Source organism: Equus quagga, unplaced genomic scaffold, assembly GCF_021613505.1.
Source record: "Equus quagga isolate Etosha38 unplaced genomic scaffold, UCLA_HA_Equagga_1.0 72560_RagTag, whole genome shotgun sequence".
Lineage (NCBI taxonomy): Eukaryota > Metazoa > Chordata > Mammalia > Perissodactyla > Equidae > Equus > Equus quagga.
This window is the reverse complement of record NW_025802468.1, coordinates 151,055-169,836: the sequence shown is the minus strand read 5'-3', so window position 1 is coordinate 169,836 and position 18,782 is coordinate 151,055. Positions and strand designations below refer to the sequence as shown.

The 18,782-nt window shown below is 35.7% G+C and overlaps 1 protein-coding gene across 1 annotated transcript in view; it reads right to left on the bottom strand.

The window, feature by feature from the left end:
* Nucleotides 1–6,435: 6,435 nt before the first annotated feature.
* The window catches only part of LOC124234185 (membrane-bound transcription factor site-2 protease-like), a 32,552-nt gene continuing 20,205 nt past the window's right edge, over nucleotides 6,436–18,782 (bottom strand). Inside the window, exons 6-10 of the mRNA XM_046651435.1 lie at nucleotides 13,732–13,850; nucleotides 12,603–12,783; nucleotides 8,824–8,918; nucleotides 8,274–8,463; nucleotides 6,436–6,555 (exon numbers count right to left, since the gene is read on the bottom strand). Of these exons, the coding sequence (XP_046507391.1) occupies nucleotides 6,506–6,555; nucleotides 8,274–8,463; nucleotides 8,824–8,918; nucleotides 12,603–12,783; nucleotides 13,732–13,850 (635 nt within the window). The 3' untranslated portion in view covers nucleotides 6,436–6,505. The remainder of the gene's footprint in view (nucleotides 6,556–8,273; nucleotides 8,464–8,823; nucleotides 8,919–12,602; nucleotides 12,784–13,731; nucleotides 13,851–18,782) is intronic.

Genomic DNA, 18,782 nt, shown 5'->3' with positions numbered 1-18,782 from the left:
TATTTTTAACTTTTTGGGAAATCTCCATACTGTTTTCCATAGTGGCTGTACCAGTTTGCATTCCCACCAACAGTGTATGAGGGTTCCTCTTTCTCCACAACCTCTCCAACATTTGTCACTCTTGGTTTTGGATGTTTTTGCCAATCTAACGGGTGTAAGGTGATATCTTAGTGTAGTTTTGATTTGCATTTCCCTGATGATTAGCGATGATGAACATCTTTTCATGTGTCTATTGGCCATATTCATATCTTCTTTTGAGAAATGTCTGTTCATGTCCTCTGCCCATTTTTTGATCGGGTTGTTTGTTTTTTTGTTGTTAAGCAGTGTGAGTTCTTTGTATATTATGGAGATTAACCCTTTGTCGGATAAGTGGCTTGTAAATATTTTTTCCCAATTAGTGAGCTGTTTTTTTGTTTCAATTCTGTTTTCCTTTGCCTTGAAGAAGCTCTTTAGTCTGATGAAGTCCCATTTGTTTATTCTTTCTATTGTTTCCCTCAACTGAGGAGTTACAGTGTCCGAAAAGATTCTTTTGAAACTGATGTCAAAGAGTGTACTGCCTATATTCTCTTCCAAAAGACTTATTGTCTCAGGCCTAATCTTTAGGTCTTTGATCCATTTTGAGTTTATTTTGGTGTGTGGTGAAAAAGAATGGTCAATTTTCAATCTTTTGCATGTAGCTGTCCAGTTTTCCCAGCACCATTTGTTGAAGAGACTTTCTTTTCTCCATTGTAGGCCCTCTGCTCCTTTGTCGAAGATTAGCTGTCCATAGATGTGTGGTTTTATCTCTGGGCTTTCAATTCTGTTCCATTGATCTGTGGACCTGTTTTTGTACCAGTACCATGCTGTTTTGATCACTGTAGCTTTGTAGTATGTTTTGAAATCGGGGATTGTGATTCCGCCGGCTTTGTTTTTCTTGCTCAGGATTGCTTTAGCAATTCGCGGTCTTTTGTTGCCCCATATGAATTTTAGGATTGTTTGTTCAATTTCTGTGAAGAATGTTCTTGGGATTCTGATTGGGATAGCATTGAATCTGTATATTGCTTTAGGTAGTATGGACATTTTAACTATGTTTATTCTTCCAATCCATGTGCAAGGAATGTTTTTCCATCTCTTTATGTCATCGCCTATTTCTTTCAAGAAAGTCTTGTAGTTTTCATTGTATAGATCCTTCCCTTCCTTGGTTAAGTTTATCCCAAGGTATTTTATTCTTTTCGTTGCGATTGTGAATGGGATTGAGTTCTTGAGTTCTTTTTCTGTTAGTTCATTGTTAGTGTATAGAAATGCTACTGATTTATGCACGTTAATTTTATACCCTGCTACTTTGCTGTAGTTGTTGATTATTTCTAATAGTTTTTCTATGGATTCTTTGGGGTTTTCTATATATAAGATCATGTCGTCTGCAAACAGCGAGAGTTTTACTTCTTCGTTACCTATTTGGATTCCTTTTATTTCTTTTTCCTGCCGAATTGCTCTGGCCAGCACCTCCAGTACTATGTTGAATAGGAGTGGTGAAAGTGGGCACCCTTGTCTTGTTCCTGTCCTCAGAGGGATGGCTTCCAGTTTTTGTCCATTGAGTATGATGTTGGCTGTGGGTCTATCATATATGGCCTTTATTATGTTGAGGTACTTTCCTTCTATACCCATTTTACTGAGGGTTTTTATCATAAATGGGTGTTGGATCTTGTCGAATGCTTTCTCTGCATCTATTGAGATGATCATGTGGTTTTTGTTTTCATTTTGTTGATGTAGTGTATCACGTTGATTGACTTGCGGATGTTGAACCATCCCTGTGTCCCTGGTATAAATCCCACTTGATCATGGTGTATAATCTTTTTGATGTATTGCTGTACTCGGTTTGCCAGAATTTTGTTGAGGATTTTTGCATCTATGTTCATCAGTGATATCGGCCTGTAGTTCTCCTTCTTTGTGTTGTCCTTGTCAGGTTTGGGGATCAGAGTGATGTTGGCTTCATAGAATGTGTTAGGGAGTTCTCCATCTTTCTCAATTTTCTGGAACAGTTTGAGGAGAATCGGTATTAAGTCTTCTTTGAATGTTTGGTAGAATTCTCCAGAGAAGCCATCTGGTCCTGGACTCTTATTTTTGGGGAGGTTTTTGATTACCGTTTCTATTTCCTTACTTGTGATTGGCCTATTCAGATTCTCCATTTCTTCCTGATTCAGTTTGGGGAGATTGTAGGAGTCTAGGAATTTGTCCATTTCTTCCAGGTTGTTCAATTTGTTAGCATATAGTTTTTCATAGTATTCTCTTATGATCTCTTGTATTTCATTGGTATCTGTTGTGATTTCTCCTCTGTCATTCCTAATTTTATTAATTTGCGATTTCTCTCTTCTTTTCTTGGTGAGTCTGGCTAGGGGTTTGTCAATTTTGTTAATTCTTTCGAAGAACCAACTCTTTGTTTCATTGATCCTTTCTATTGTCTTTTTTGTTTCAATATCGTTTATTTCTGCTCTTATTTTTATTATTTCCCTCCTTCTGCTGACTCTGGGCTTTGTTTGTTCTTCTTTTTCTAGTTCTGTTAGGTGTCGTTTGATGTTGATTATGTCAGCTTTTTCTTGTTTGGTGAGGTGAGCCTGTATTGCGATGAATTTCCCTCTTAGGACTGCTTTTGCTGCATCCCAAATAATTTGGTATGTCGTGTTCTCATTTTCATTAGTCTCCAGATAAAATTTGATTTCTTCTTTAATTTCTTCAATGATCCATTGTTTGTTGAGAAGCGTGTTGTTTAGTCTCCACATTTTTGCACCTTTCTCTGCTTTTTTCTTGTAGTTGATTTCTAGTTTAATAGCATTATGATCAGAAAAGATGCTTGATATTATTTCAACTCTCTTGTATTTATTGATGTTTGCTTTGGTTCCCAAAATATGGTCAATCCTTGAGAATGTTCCATGTGCACTTGAGAAGAATGTGTAACCTGCTGTTTTTGGATGAAGTGTTCTATATATATTAAGTCCATCTGGTCTAATTTTTCATTTAATTCTATTATTTCCTTGTTGATTTTCTGTCTGGATGTTCTGTCCATTGGTGTTAATGGTGTGTTGAGGTCCCCTACTATTATTGTATTGTTGTTGATGTCTTCTTTTAGTTCTATTAAGAGTTGCTTTACGAATTTTGGTGCTCCTGTGTTGGGTGTGTATATATTTATAAGTGTTATGTCTTCTTGGTGGAGAGTCCCTTTTATCATTATATACTGTCCCTCTTTATCTTTATCTGTTTTGCTTTGAAATCTACCTTGTCTGATATTAGTATAGAGACACCTGCTTTCTTTTGTTCATTATTAGCTTGGAGTATTGTTCTCCATCCCTTCACTCTGAGTCTGTGTTTGTCTTTGGGGCTGAGGTGTGTTTCCTGGAGGCAGCATATTGTTGGATCTTGTTCTTTGATCCATCCTGCCACTCTGTGTCTTTTGATTGGGGAGTTCAATCCATTTACATTTAGAGTGATTATTGAGACGTGGGGGCCTACCACTCCCATTTTGTGTCTTGTTTTCTGGTTTTCTTCAGTTTCCTTTGTTTCTCATCCCATGGTTTAATCTGTTCTGATGTAGAGCTGCTACTCTCTGTTGTTGTCCTTCTACTTATCTCCTCTGCTCTTGGTTTTGTAGCCCCTTTCCTTTTTTGGATTTTTCAGGAATGAGGGTTTTCCTGAGGATTTCCTGAAGAGGAGGTTTTGTGGCAATGAACTCCCTTAATTTTTGTTTATCTGGGAAAGTTTTTATTTCTCCATCGTATTTGAAGGATATTTTCGCTGGGTAGAGAATTCTCGGCAGTAGATTTTTGTCATTCAGATTTTTGAATATATCATTCCACTCTCTTCTAGCCTGTAAAGTTTCTGCTGAGAAATCTGCTGATAGCCTGATGGGGGTTCCTTTGTAGGTTAGTTTCTTTTGCCTGGCTGTCCTTAATATTTTCTCCTTGTCGTTGACTTTTGCTAGCTTCACTACTATATGGCGTGGAGTTGGTCTTCTTGCATTGGTAAAGTTTGGAGATCTATTGGCTTCTGTCACCTGAAGATCCATCTCCCTCACCAGATTTGGGAAGTTCTCAGCCATTATTTCTTTGAATAGGTTTTCTGCCCCTTTCTCCTTCTCCTCTCCCTCTGGTATACCTATAATCCTTACGTTGCATCTCCTAATTGTGTCTGATAATTCTCGGAGAGTTTCTTCATTTCTTTTAAGTCTTGCTTCTCTCTCCTCCTCTGCCTGCAACAATTCTATATTGCCATCTTCCAAATTGCTAATTCTTTCCTCCATATTATCGGCCCTATTGTTCAGAGCATCTAGATTTCTCGTAATCTCCTCTATTGTGTTCTTCATTTCCAATATTTCTGTTTGGTTCTTCTTTATCGTATCAAACTCTTTTGTGACATAGCTCCTGAACTCGTTGAGTTGTCGGTCAGAGTTCTCTCTTAACTCATTGAGAATCTTAATGATGGCTGTTTTGAAGTCATCATCATTTAGATTATATATCTCATTTTCTTTGGGATTGTTTTCTGTGTATTTGTTACTTTCTTTCTGTTCTGGAGATTTAATGTATTTTTTCATATTGCTTGATGTTGTTGATTTGTGCCTCCGCATGGAGATAGAGTTTAGTTGCTCCTTTCACTTGTTTCAGCTGCTGCGGTGGGGGGAGCAGCTGTTTATACTTCACCAACCAGGAACCCTGTCCGTAGTTGCTAACTGGGCCTGGGCCCCTCTTCGTAGCCACAGTGGCCCTTTGGATTCCCTCCTCTGCCGTGGGGGCCGTCACAGGGGGGCTTCAGGCTGCAGGTGCCTACTGTTGCAGCCCACCTAGATGTGCTCTCTCCTTGGGGTCTGCAACGGTGTTATGGGCTTTTCCAGTGGCCAGGGGTGGGATCACTTATATTTGTCGCTCCGTTGCTGTCGGCACCCACCAAATCTCACTTGTCCTCTGTGGGTCGCAGGAGAGCTATTGGCATCTTCTACAGTCTGTGGTTAGTACACCTAGCTATGCTGCTTTTGCCCTGGGGTCTTCCAGCCTTGTGGCTGGCGGCTGGGTGCCTTCTACTGGTGCTGTGCAGAGGCTTTCCCTAAGGCTGCTGTGAGCCTGTAGGGTTTCCCCCTAGGCTACTAAGCTGGGTCTCTGGAACTCTCTCCAGCCCCAGTCCTCTCCGAGATCTCTGGCAATCCCTAGCCTCACGGGGCGGGCAACGGCAGCTAGGGGGTTGCCCTGCCCTCTGGGATTCTCTCCGGGCCGCTCCCGGAGCCGTGAATGCTCAGCGTGGCCCCTCTGCTAACGGCAGACAGAGAGTTTTGTCTGCTGCCCGGGCGGAGCTCCGGCGCTTCCCCTCCGGGTCGCAGAACCGGCCTTTGAAAGTTCCCCCAGCCCCGGTCCTCTCTGAGATCTCCGGCAATCCCTAGTCCCACGGGGCGGGCAACGGCAGCTGGGAGACCTCCGTGCCTTCCGTGTCTCTCTCTGGGACCCTCCGGGCGCCCCGAGCACCAGGCTGGGTCTCCCCGCCAATGGCGGGGAGAGACTCTCCCCGCGGGCTCAGGTGTGCAGCTCCAAAGTTTCCCTCTGCGTTTAGTGGGGTGGTGATAACGTTTGTAGGAATGGCAATCATTAAATAGTTCTATGATTAGGATTCAATGCTTCTTATCTCCCCTGCCTCCCCCCGCCTTCTTAGGTAGGACAGGACAATTAGAGAAGGCCAGAGCTGGGTATTTGACTTTGCAGGAGGGTTAGGCTCTGGTAAAATCCCAGCAGTTTAAGCTCTGTTAAAAGTTTCTTCTGAGGACAGACCTTATTAAGAACAGAATGCTGGAATGTATTTCAAAATGGTTACGTTTTCTCTCCCTCTGCTGGAACGAGGAGTGAATTTTTCTGCAATATTATGAGAACCTAGTAAAGTTCCTGGAGGTAATTTTCACAAAAGTATGGGTTCTCTCTATGACTCTTTCCTCTGGAAGTTTTCTTATTTTTTAACTCTCAGAGTCATCCATACTGATTCTCCAGCAATTCATCAGTTACAGGTTTTTCTGCCATAGTACTGGTTCCAAAAGAGGTTTCTGTTTATGGAATTCTGTTGCAATAAGTTGTGATTTTCTGCATTTGCCTGTCTTTCTCCAATTACTTTTAGTAGCAGATTGCTCTATGACCTTGCTTCACTGATGGATCTATGAAGAGCTGACTTTTCAGTTTGTTTATCTTTTTACTTGCTGTTAGGATGCAGTGGCATCTTCTAAGCTACTTACATGCTGAATAAAAAACTAGAAGTTGCTCTTTTTAGATCTCTAGTATTAAAAATATTTTTTAAGTACAAATTTCCTGAATAGATCAAAATAAGGGCCAACAATATGTATAATAACCTAGTCTTTAATGAATTTCCAAGAAGATAAGACTAAATCAGGGATCAAGAAAATACAGCCAACAGGCCACATACAGCCCACCATCTGGTTTTTCTAAGTAAAATTTTACAGCAATACAGTCATATTAAGTTTTTTAAAACACATTGTCTATGGTTGCTTTCACATTGACAACATCAGAGTTGCAGATGTGACAGAGATCATCATATAGCCTGCAAAAGATAACAAATATATTTACTATCTGGCCCTTTAGAGACAAAAGTCTGTTGACCTCTGATCTCAACTTTAATGATATCTCAAAAAGAGATTGTGGAATGAGTAAGAAGTGGGAGAAAATTACTTTTTTTATCCATACCACATAAGCCACAGCATTATGAATTTTATCAACATCAAACCAGACTTTCCAAAATATCATCAAATATTGAGCTAGACTATTAAATTGGTTGAGAAAAATTATTCCGAACCATACACAGGCACACAAAAACAAGTAATTATTCTAGAACACCTAATGCAAAATAGTGTAATGCACAAATTCAGACCTCAGTGTGTCTTCCTATTTTGAGGTGAGAGTAAGAGAAAATTGATTTTATATGAATCATGACTTTCAAATACATGTATAACTCAAAAAATATACTAGAATTTGCATCAAAGAGAGTTTTTACCCTTTCAAATCTGCATAACTTAAAATCATATTTACTCCAAGTATTATGCCACCCAACATATTTCTGGTCTGTTATTTTCTTCATTGTTTAAACAGGATAAAGATTAAGGGATTGTTAAAATCTGTAGCAGTCGGTGGATTCAATAATCCAGTTTATTCAACTCATGGTACGCATCTCTGCATTACTCTAATTGGTGACACTTTTTCTTTGTGTTGTACATAATATTTGCAGTTTAGAGTCACTTAGTGTCAAACTAATGAATATGGATGATTCAGGTTGTATGCATTGAAAGCCCTGTAAATAGTAACATAAAATTCAGTGGTTTATCAAGTGATGAATAGAGAAAATGTGGTGGTTTATGTTATAATGAAAGGTTATTCAGCCATAAAAAGGAATGAAGCAATTATACATGTTACAACATGTATGAACTTTGAAGATATTAGGCTAAGTAAGATAAGTCTGATACAAAAGGCTAAAGATTGTGTAATTTGTTTCATACAAGTAATCTAAAATTAGCAAATTTATATATAGAGAAAGTGAGGAGTGTTTGCTGGGGACTTCGGGGAGAGGGATAAATGGAGGATAATTGCTAATGCAGTACAAAGTTTTTTTTTGAAGTGATGGAAATGTTCTAAAGTTGACTGTGGTGATAGTTTGCACAACTCTATGAATATAGAAAAAGCCATTGAAATTGTACACTTTAAATGGATGAATTGTATGATATGTAAATTGTATTTCAATAAAGCTGCTATTAAAAAAGTCATATACAAAATCTTGTACAAAATGAGTTAGATTATATCATCTTCAGCCACATGAAGAAACTATATATTTAAGCCAATCATATTGTCACCGTTACTGATCCGGCTTTGAAATTATATAAAATTCATGTGGCAAGAGTAAATTATGATATAGTCCCATTCCCTTCATGCTGGCATTTTCTGGAGTATTCTCTTCTTAAAATTGTTTTGAAGAATTTGGATAAATTTAATAAATGTCATTTTTTTTGACTTTGGCATAAATGGTGGTAAAGGAAAATGTGTGAGTATCCATAGGCAGAGATGGGCTTCAACTACATCTGGCTTTATAAACTCAGATTTTTTCCTACTGTTTAAATTTCATTTAAAGCTTATTAAGAACAAGCTAACAAGACTTTGATGAGTGATAAAAGTTGTCACGTATAAACTCAATGCAAGGATTTACACTGAATTTCCACCTTTGAGAATATATATGACAATGATTTCCTGGGAGTTCACCACAAGAGTACCCACCTGTGTAGTGAAGGTGCAGTGGATGTCCCATGTACAACGTATCAATTTGAGGTGGATGTTTCACTTTTATTAAGTGAGTATGAATTTCCAAAGACAGCGCTATGCGGAAACTTGAACCCTTTTTACAATCCTTATTGGTCCTACACTCGTGGGTGCCTTCAACTGCTTTCCGGACAGGTAGACATGAATGCTATAATCAAAATATTAATTAGTTAATTAAGTGATTTATAAACAAGAAAAATCCAAGTTACCTTCCTTCAATATTTTTATGTCATCTAGCATATTAGGGATGTAGGTACATAAAAGAAATGACATTTATATGTACCTCCTACAAATTAGGTTTAAGTAAGATCTGACCAAGTAAGATATCATCACCATAAAATGTATTTTCAGTACAAAGAAATGTAACATATATAATATAGGGGTTTTAAGAAATGGTATAAACTAAACAGACTAAAAGAAAAAAGTTATCATATATTTCATTTTAACTGTACATAATTATTTTTCAATAATTATATAAGAGAAGCAAAGCTACTTCACAACAACTTACCAAATGCTTATTAAAATTATTTCTGTAGGAAAAGCACACATTTGTGAGGCTGTGGTTGTTACAACATTCAGTGGAACCATCTAGCCGTTTATGTGCTAAAGAGAAATATAACAATAAGTACAACAAGAATAAGTAAAACAAGCAAAACAGAATAAGTAAAATGGCATATAAACTCAGAAACAAATGTACAAATTAGAGTTCAGTTTGATGCTGCTTGCCATTATTTGAAAAAGAATATTTAATTTATAATCAAGAAATAATACTACCTTCACATCAACTTACCATAAGGCTACAGTTCCAAGATCTCAGTAGGCTTCCCAATATCTCCTGTCAGCTAACAAGCTATGTCCCTACGTCACTGACCGAACATTACTGTGTGCATAAACTATGTTCCATGCCTTCTTATCAGGAATCATTTTTAAATATTAACAACTAATAATAGCAAATTCTCATGAAGGATTGTGTATAACATAAAACTGTAAGTAAAAAATTTGGTAACACTCATGACACTGTTGATACATATTGATACAGGTGAGCACCAAGACAGCAAATGCAAATAGTTACAGGAGTTATGCAGATACCAAATAAATAAAGCAGATTATGTTTAGGAAAAAAAAAAGAAATGGTGAGGACTATGATGAATTAAATAGCACCTTCCCCTTCTATGAGGAGTTCAGGTGAGCCATTCAACTTGCCAGATTTTTCCCAAGAGAAGGCAGAAATGTGGACTCACATGCAGCCCTTAATTTCTAAACACTTACAACCAATTAAAATAAAAACAAATATTTGCAAGTGAAACTTAACATATCTGTTAATACTGGATTGGATATTTAGACTAGCATACATTAGATCTCTGGGTTAGGGTTCTTCATATAGTGATAATTCCCAAAATATCCATGGATGTGCTCTTCCTGGTAAGATTAAATACATGCCTGACATGCAGAATTTTCCATAAAGACTTAATATTTTGTTTTCATGTAAGAGTTACACTTGATATTTTTTTATTGACCATTATTAATTTAAAATGTTCTGGTTTTGAAAAAAATATGATTTTAGGATCTTTTCTTATGATAACATAAAGTAGTTTCTGTGACTCAATTCTTAACTTGAAAATGGGGATGCTACAGATAATCTTTATATTAATACATTTCTGCTCATCATGAGAGGTTAGTTCACTTCTACTTTCTATCAATCACAACAGGCCAATCCAATTCAAGATTGCAACAGGAGGTCCAGGAAGCTTCTGTAGGGTTAATTTAACTCTGAGAGATGAGAATTAACCCTTGGGTAACCCCAGTCTGGAAGACGGTTAAAAAATTTTAAGTCTAGAGCAGTTTCATAATTCCACTACAGAAAGCATCAGTACACATACTGTATTTTATCAATTCAGAAGGTATATTGAACTCCATCTTATCAAACATGAATATTGCCAATAGGATTACAGTCCCCAAATTTGAGCATATTTTCCTTCATATCTATTCATAAGGAAGGAATACCAAAACTGCCAAGAATGCTACAATCTGTGGCTGTCTTAGTATTACTTCCTGATAAGCCTATCTCCAAATGAGAGGTGCACAAGTTAGGGCTTCAACATATGAATTTTGAGGGGGATAGAGTTCAGTCCTTAACAATGGTTTTCTTAAATGTCTACAGTTCTAGTGACTAAGCCTACCATTAAAATTAATCTAGTATATAGGTTAAATTATTTTGTAGTTACTATGATTCCTGTTAGAGGTACATATATTGATTAATGAATTACTTTATCCTTTGTAACTCAATACAGTTTATCAGAATTTTTACACGAACTATAGGAAAAGGACAAACTGTGAAATAGTGGTTTATTTTTCTTAAAGAAGAATACATTACAAGTTACATACTGACCTGTCTTCTGAAATATTTTGAAAGATGTTAAGTAGCTCCCAGAAAAGGGAAACATTCACTAAGATTACCACTTCAAAGAATCAGGAAGTACCGAGTACTACTCATAAAATTTGTAGTCAATAAAAGAAAAAGATTATAACTTTAATCAAGTCTCTGGACTTAATGAATACTTTATAGGAAATCTGCAGGACAAATATGTTAATGATATTATGAGGAAGGACACAATGAGACAAAGTGACATTATAAAAAATTCTACAAAAATTACTCAATTTCTGCAACAAATAAATGGCATTTCAAAAAAATGGGAGTGGAAATTGTTGTAAAATTAAAAGAGACTTAAAAGATATAACAACCAAATGAAATCAGCAAACTCTAAAAGGACAATTAGGGAAAGCTAAATACAAAGTGGGAATCAGGAATTTTTCTTAATCTTTTTAGGTTTGATAAAGAGACAGCGGTTATGTTTTTAAGAAGTCATTATCTATTAAAGATATATACTAACATTAACGGATAAAATGCCTGAAAAAATTGGGATGATTAGATTAAAAGGTTGGCAAATCTGATTGCTAATTTGATGATTATTGAAGTTGGCAAAAGGATTCATGGGTGTTAATTATACAATTCTGTTAATTTTTAATTTATGCTTAAAAGTTTTTCTAAAAAAAAGTTAAAAAAATGATTTGTACTTAGAAATTTTTTTTTCCAATTGGTTCTTTCTACTTTGCCACACACAATACTCTATTAACATTTATTCTTGCTTATTAATCATGATTGTCAAACACGTAAAGATACAGTTTGTGGGTATAATTTTTTATTTCCCAGTATTTTCAATAAAATGAGCTTCCATAATTTTATAGTAACATCTGGGAAGCTGATTCATTAGGGCTAAAGGAACCCAAAATAAGCCAGTGCCACCTGTTGAAAGATCAACACACGTGACTTGAAGGGGTATCTGTGATGTCATGATGACTCCCTCTAGATTCCTGCCATACAAAGTAACTCTATTTCAAATGTCTTTGGACACGCCACCATCTAGGTAGCTATCACTGGCACCAAAGTGCAATTTGGACCTTTAACTTGGTCCAAATATCTCTTTCAGAATCCCCATGAAAGTTTTGGGTTAATAATTTATTATTTGGAAGGCTTATGTTTGATTTTATCTGTCAGGTTATTAACTGTCAGTATTTTACCTATTCTAAAAAAACCTTATGTAAAGCTTTTTACTTATACATTTTTCTGCTATAAATGTAAAGATTAAGATAATATCATATTAGGGCATGTACTTACTGGAATTTAGCTACTGGTCATGGTAAGCTTGAATGACTGGCCCCCCCTTTTTTTTTTTAATAGATTGGCACCTGAGCTAACAACTGTTGCCAATCTTCTTTTTTGTTTTTTTTTTTCTGCTTTTTGTCCACAAATCTCCCAAGTACATAGCTGTATATTCTAGTTGTGGGTCCTTCTAGCTGTGGCATGTGGGACGCCACCTTTCAATGTGGCCTGATGAGTGGCGCCATGTCCGCGCCCAGGATCCAAACCAGTGGAACCCTGGGCTGCCGAGGTGGAGCACAAGAATTTAACCACTCGGCCACGGGGTCGGCCCCTGCCTGGCTCTTTTGAAAGCAGAAAGAATTAGACTCTGGTATCCTGAAAATGAAATAAGATATTATAGAATTAAGTTCAATAAAAATGTAAAGTAAAGGAAATATATACAGTTGTATCAACTTACTAAGAATAATGTCTAGCAGTGTGGATCTATTATTACTTTCCTGATAAATAAAGCAATCTTTCAAAACGATCTGAACAAAATAAATCCACAGACATTTTCTAAGCATTGGTAAATGGCAAGTATGTACGGGTGCTTGAAGCAATGTATTATAGTGAGGAAATATACACACCTCTAACTGGAAAGCTTAATTGCTGTAAAGTTGAGCCACTTATACAGTAGCCTATTTGGGGCTCATAGGTGATGCTATCTAGACATTCATTCCAATCTTGCACATTCATAACAGGACAATCCTGTAGATGGGTGACAAGGTCTCCTGCAAAAAGACCTATGGGTCCAATAGAAGGTGAGTCCTTGGGAATAAGGCAAAACCAAATCAGATAATGTGCAAAGACAAGCTATAATTAATCTGAGCAAATCACAGTTAAAGATTTTGAGCTATTTAAGTAGGACATTTTGAATAGTGCAAAATGTATTCAGCTTTGAATCCAAGATACAGAATCTTAGAAAATTCTATGATTTTAAATTTTTGGCAACTGAAATATAATCCATTTGCTGACTGATAACATTAAAATGCTAACAAAGTCTGTCCCAGGATGCCAATTCACTTTTTTTGGGGGGAAGAGGGGTAAAATCAGTCATCATTTTCCTGTGCAGCCTTTACTTTTCTATTTCCTAAATAAGTAAAAGCATAAGACAATTCCTTATAAATATAAATATAGTCCCAAAAATACAGACAAAACTGTTGGCAATATGAATAAGTAAGCCAACTACTGCTCACGGGTAATTTTCCTGTTCCCAATATCTGAATAAAACTCTTGTTGTCATCACAGTAGTTTAGCATCTAAGGATGTGAAATACAGAGTTAAAGACATTACTGTAACCCTGCTATTAAATGTTCTGGCTGGCAAGCCTAGGTTTCTTTTTTATTTCTTAGGAGAAAATACATTTGCTCAAAAACAGGACTGAAACATAAAGATAAATGATGCATTTTATCCACAGACTACAGGTAGAGAATCTTGATACTATCTTTATAATTCAGAACAAAAACAATTTTCATGGGACTTTTTTTTAAAAGCATATGTGTTTCAAAACATTATTTGTCAGATCTGAAATTCTTCAAAAGAAATTCTATTTACAGAAATAGCAATTACTTTAGAAATTATAGAAACAGCAATTTCTTAACAAAAAACTTAGAATTCTGTAGAGTAAAAACACTTAAAAAAATGTTCCTGACAGAATATGCTAAGTATTAAGTCACAAAATTGGTGAAAAAATACCCTACCTAATGTATTAATTACCTCAGAAACTTCAGTGATAAGCACGCCAACTCCAGTGTAGTAAAATGGCAAGAGAATTACAGGGAGTAGAAGAAGAGCTAAAATACCCAAGAGTGCAAGGATGAAATTATGCCAGATACCTGTAAAAAGAGAACAAAAATATAAACACAACCAAGTGTAGGGATGATGTATGAATGTTCATAATGCCTGGACATTCTGATAAATTATTAAAGCGATAAGAAGTCATTGTGGCAGATATATCTACTTATTAGTTACAGTAGCCACATGTACTTCCTCTTGTAGAGGCCTCTTTCATTTCAGACACTGAAATTAAAACATTAGTAGGTTAATACCACATTTAGAAGACCAGATGATAACACAATTTAACAGTCATAGAATTCACATCATCAATCTACTATGCCACTAAGTTCAGAAAATTTATATATCATTAATTTAAATAACTCTGTCATCTTTAAAAGAAACTTCAAGGGTATTCAAACAAAAAGTTAACAGAAAAGTTAGAATTTTCACAGAACTGTGCTTACAAATCCAAATGGCACTTGCAAAAAGAGGTTATTTTCATCTTAAATGTTAAATTATTATCAGGATTAGTACCTGTGAAGCAAATAATGTATATGTCTTACATCATGCCACAAGTATAAAACAATTGTGTGTTTCCTAATAAAAAATAAAAATGAAAAAACACATAATGAGGAATAAGTTCATGTAGAAAATACTAAAAAAGGAAAAAAGAAAAAACAAGAATGAAATAAAAGAAGAACAAGAGGCCACGACCACTAAGGCCACTGCTTCACAGGAAATGACAGTGAATATTTTGGAATATATTCTAGTTATTGTGTCTTTATTCAGATGCAACTTTTTAAAGAAAAGTTAGGTAATACATTTTTGTGACCTCTTTAATATACTGCAAACAATTTTCCATATCATTAACTATTTTTGTTACATATGAATGTAATAATCCAGAGAACAATCCATTAGAGCTGGACAATTAAACTCTTTCTTAGTTATGATGAATATCATTTGAATATTTACCTTTCTTCTGATAAATTCCATATGCGGAAATGAGACAATTACAGAAGGCATACACTGAAGTTTTTGGTATATGTCACTGAAATGCCCTCCAGGAAAGCTGTGAATAACTTACAGTCTCACCAGTTGGATAAGGAGTTGTCCTTCCTCCCCAACCCTGCTGACTCTGGATTATTAAAACTGAAACAGTAACAATAAAAACAACAAAATGTCTACGTATTTGATGGGTTAATAAAGTTATTTCATTCATTCTCAGGGAGGGTGATCATTTATAGATGTGTATATTCACTATGTGTAGTTTTAAAACATTGTAGTAAAATATACGTAACAAAATTTATTATTTTAACTCTTTTAAGTGTATGGTTCTGGGCATTAAGTACATTCATAATGTTGTGCATCCATCACCACTATCATCTTCAGAACTTTCTCATTTTCTCCAACTGAAACTCTACACCATTAACAGCTTCTTCTGATCCCGGCCCCTCTACCCCCGCCAATCCCTGGCAACCTCCATGCTATTTTCTGAAAGCTTTTTATTCAGTTTTTATTAATTCTTTGTTATATACTCCATACTTTGCAGACAATTCATATTACATTTTTAGTTATATGCAAATTTTTAAAATAATTTTATGTGGTCAAGTCTATTATCTTTTCCATTATATAATCTACCTTTAGAGTTGTGCTCAGTAAGACATTTCTCATACCTGAGATTCTAGACATACTCATTTTAGGGGGTTTAGTTTTCATTTAATAGTGTTTTAGCTGTTATCAAGCAAGGCAAATATTTTAACTTACCTCTTTTGGTTATTTTTACTTTTTTATACTTTCTGATGAATGTGACAATCACTTAAGTACCACATATTATGCAATGACACTATAATGAGTGCAATAAGTAGGAGTGTATCAACATTTTCACATTTATAATACAGGATAATCTCTCTCCATTTATTTAAATCTTCTTTTATGTATTTCATGAAAAATTTGTAGTTTTCTTTCTCTAGCTCTTATATATTTCTTCTATATGTTAATTTCCAAGTTTTTTTCCTTCACAAGTATTACTTTCTAAATGAGACTTTCTCCCCATTACACAAACTGGTTGTTTCATATACACGACCACCCATTTTGTAAAGTTACTTTATAATCAACCACCAAACTAAACTTTCTATTTAGGTTTTTTTAATCTTAAATTTTTTTTCTTGCTTTTCCCATCATTGGCTAGAAATGATCATTTAAATCTTCTGAAATTCTCCTCTCAGTTTTTTCCTGTTTGGTCTTATAGCAGTGGCTAGAACTTCCAGAACAATGTTAAGTAGTTGTGATGGTGTATTTTCTTTTGATTTTTTCCCCCATAATTTAAATCAAAGAATACTCAAACAACATAGAGCATTTAGATTATGTTGGCCCATTTTATCCTAGTTTAAATCATAAGTAGTAAGACTGGGACATGAGTAGAAAAATCTTCCTGTGGGTTATTCAGGATCTAAGACTATATCAGGGGTCAAGATAAAGAAAGTCTGTGACTATGATGAAGGCACAAAGGTAGCCAGGACTTGAACCTGGCAAGCTGTCAATTATTATTAGGGGGGGTGAAGGTTTGCCTTAAGCACCCCACATGTATTCAATGTAGTCTGGAAACAAAACAAAAGGGAAAAGAAAGTGACCTCAATTTACTTCTTTAAATCACAGAAATGATTTTCTGATGACCAGATGACTTGAGACATAAAATAGCAACTTATATAATTATTTCTCAAATCACTCACAGAGTTGCATCTCATAGATTATCAGCCGTCATTATAATATAGTGATATAAACCAATATGATTTTTGCTTTTGTTGTTTGTGCTTTTGGTGTCATACTCCAAAAATCACTGCCAAAACACATGTCAAGGAATTTATTCTCCACATAAAACCTCTATGAGTTTTATGGTTTTAGGTGTTATGTTTGAGTCCTTAATCCATCTGGAGTTAAGTTTTATGAGTCGTTCAATTTTATTTTTCAGCATGTGTTTACGCAGTTTTCCTAGCATTATTTGTTAAAGAGGCTATCCTTTCTCTACTGGATGTTCCTGGCTCTCTTACCAAACATTATGTTGATCATATATGTGGGGGTTTAATTCTGGATTCTCTGTTCTGTTCCATATGTCTATTTTTACGCCAATACCATTCTGTTCTGATTATCGTAGCTTTGTAATATACCTTAAAATCAGGAAGTGTGATGATTCCAGCTTTGTTCTTTCTCAAGATTGCTTTGGTATTCAGGGTCTTTTGTGTTTTTGCACAAATTTTAGAATTGTTTTTCTATCTCTGTGAAAAATGCCATTGTAGTTTTGATAGAGATTGCACTGAATCTGCAGATGGCTTTGGGTAATACAGATGTTTTAAGAATATTGCCTCTTCTGAGCCATGAATACAGGATATCTTTCCATCTATTTCTGTCTTCTGTTATTTCTTTCCTCAAAGTCTAGTAGTTTTCAGTACACAGATCTATCACATCCTTGTCTTATTCCTGGTCTTAGAGGAAAAGCTTTCAACATGTCACCATTGAGTATGTGTTAGCTGTGGGTTTGTCAGATACAGCCTTTATTGTGTTGAGATATGTTGCTTGATACATAATTAGTTGAGAGTTTTTATCATGAAAAGATGTTGAATTTTGTTAAGTGCTTTTTCTACGTCTATTGAGATAATCATGATTTTTATCTTTCATTTTATTAACGTGTTCTGCTACATTGATTTGTCTATGGTGAACCATCTTTGCATCCCATGGATGAATCCCACTTGATCATGGTGTACGATCCTTTTAATATGCTGTTGAATTCAGTTTACTAGTATTTTGCTGAGAATTTTTGCAACTATATGCACCAGTGATACTTGTTTGTAGTTTCTTTTCTTGTAGAATCCTTATGTGGCTTTAGTATTACAGTAATGCTGGCCTCACAAAATGAACTTGGAAGTGTTCTCCCCTCTTCACTTTTTTGAAAGAGTTTGAAAAGGACTGGTATTAATTCTTTAAGTGTTTGGCAGGATTCACCCATGAAGCTACCTGGTCCTTGGCTATCCTTTGTTGGGAGGTTTATGATTATTGCTTCAATCTCCTCATAGTTGCTATTGGTCTGTTCAGATTTTCTATTTATTAATGACTCAGATAGTAAGTTTTATGTTTATAGGAATTTATGCATTTCTTCTAGGTTGTCCAATTGATGTATAATTGTTCATTGTATTCTCTTTGTGTGTTCACAGCAGTATTTGTGTTTCTGTGGTATTGGTTGTAATGTCTCATCTTCCACTTATAGTTTTATTTTCCTGAGTCCTCTCTCTTTTTTCTTCATAAATTTAGCTATAGTCTTGTCGATTTGTTTATCTTTCAAAAAACCAACTCTTGTTTTTGTAGCTCTTTTCTTTCATTTTTCTATCGTCTTATTTTTATTCAGACTTTTATCTCCTTACTTTTGATAACTTTGAACTTAGTTTGTTCTTATTTTTCCTGTTCGTTGAGGTATGAAGTTAGGTTTATTTGCGATCTTTCTTTTTGCTTAACGTAGTCATTTATTGCTATAAACTTCCTTCTTAGCACTGCTTTTGTTGCATCCCATAGATTTTTGTATGTGTTGTTTCTGTTTGCATATATATATATATATATATATATATATATATTCTTTCTTGATTTTGATCTGTTTTGCACATTAGATTCGTTTGAAGGACAGCTTCCCATGTTTAAAAATTTTGAAAAAAAGAATCCTGGACCAAATGATCCCTTGAGTACTAACATGACGCAGGTCTACAGTTCATCTAGAATGGGTCTGGCTGCCCTCCCAACTATAGGGCCTCACTCAAGCCTTGGAGCCAAGCCAATGGAAGGCGCTGGGGAAAAGAGTGGGGAGGGCAAAGACCCAGCAGCACCGGACACCCTGGACTTTTCTCTGTACATGCAGAGAAGAACAGCACTCACAGCAGCGTGGCTCCAGGTGAGGCCCAGTCCTCGTCATGGCTTGCCTGGCCTTGACCCGCCCCTGTGTGCTCGGGAGC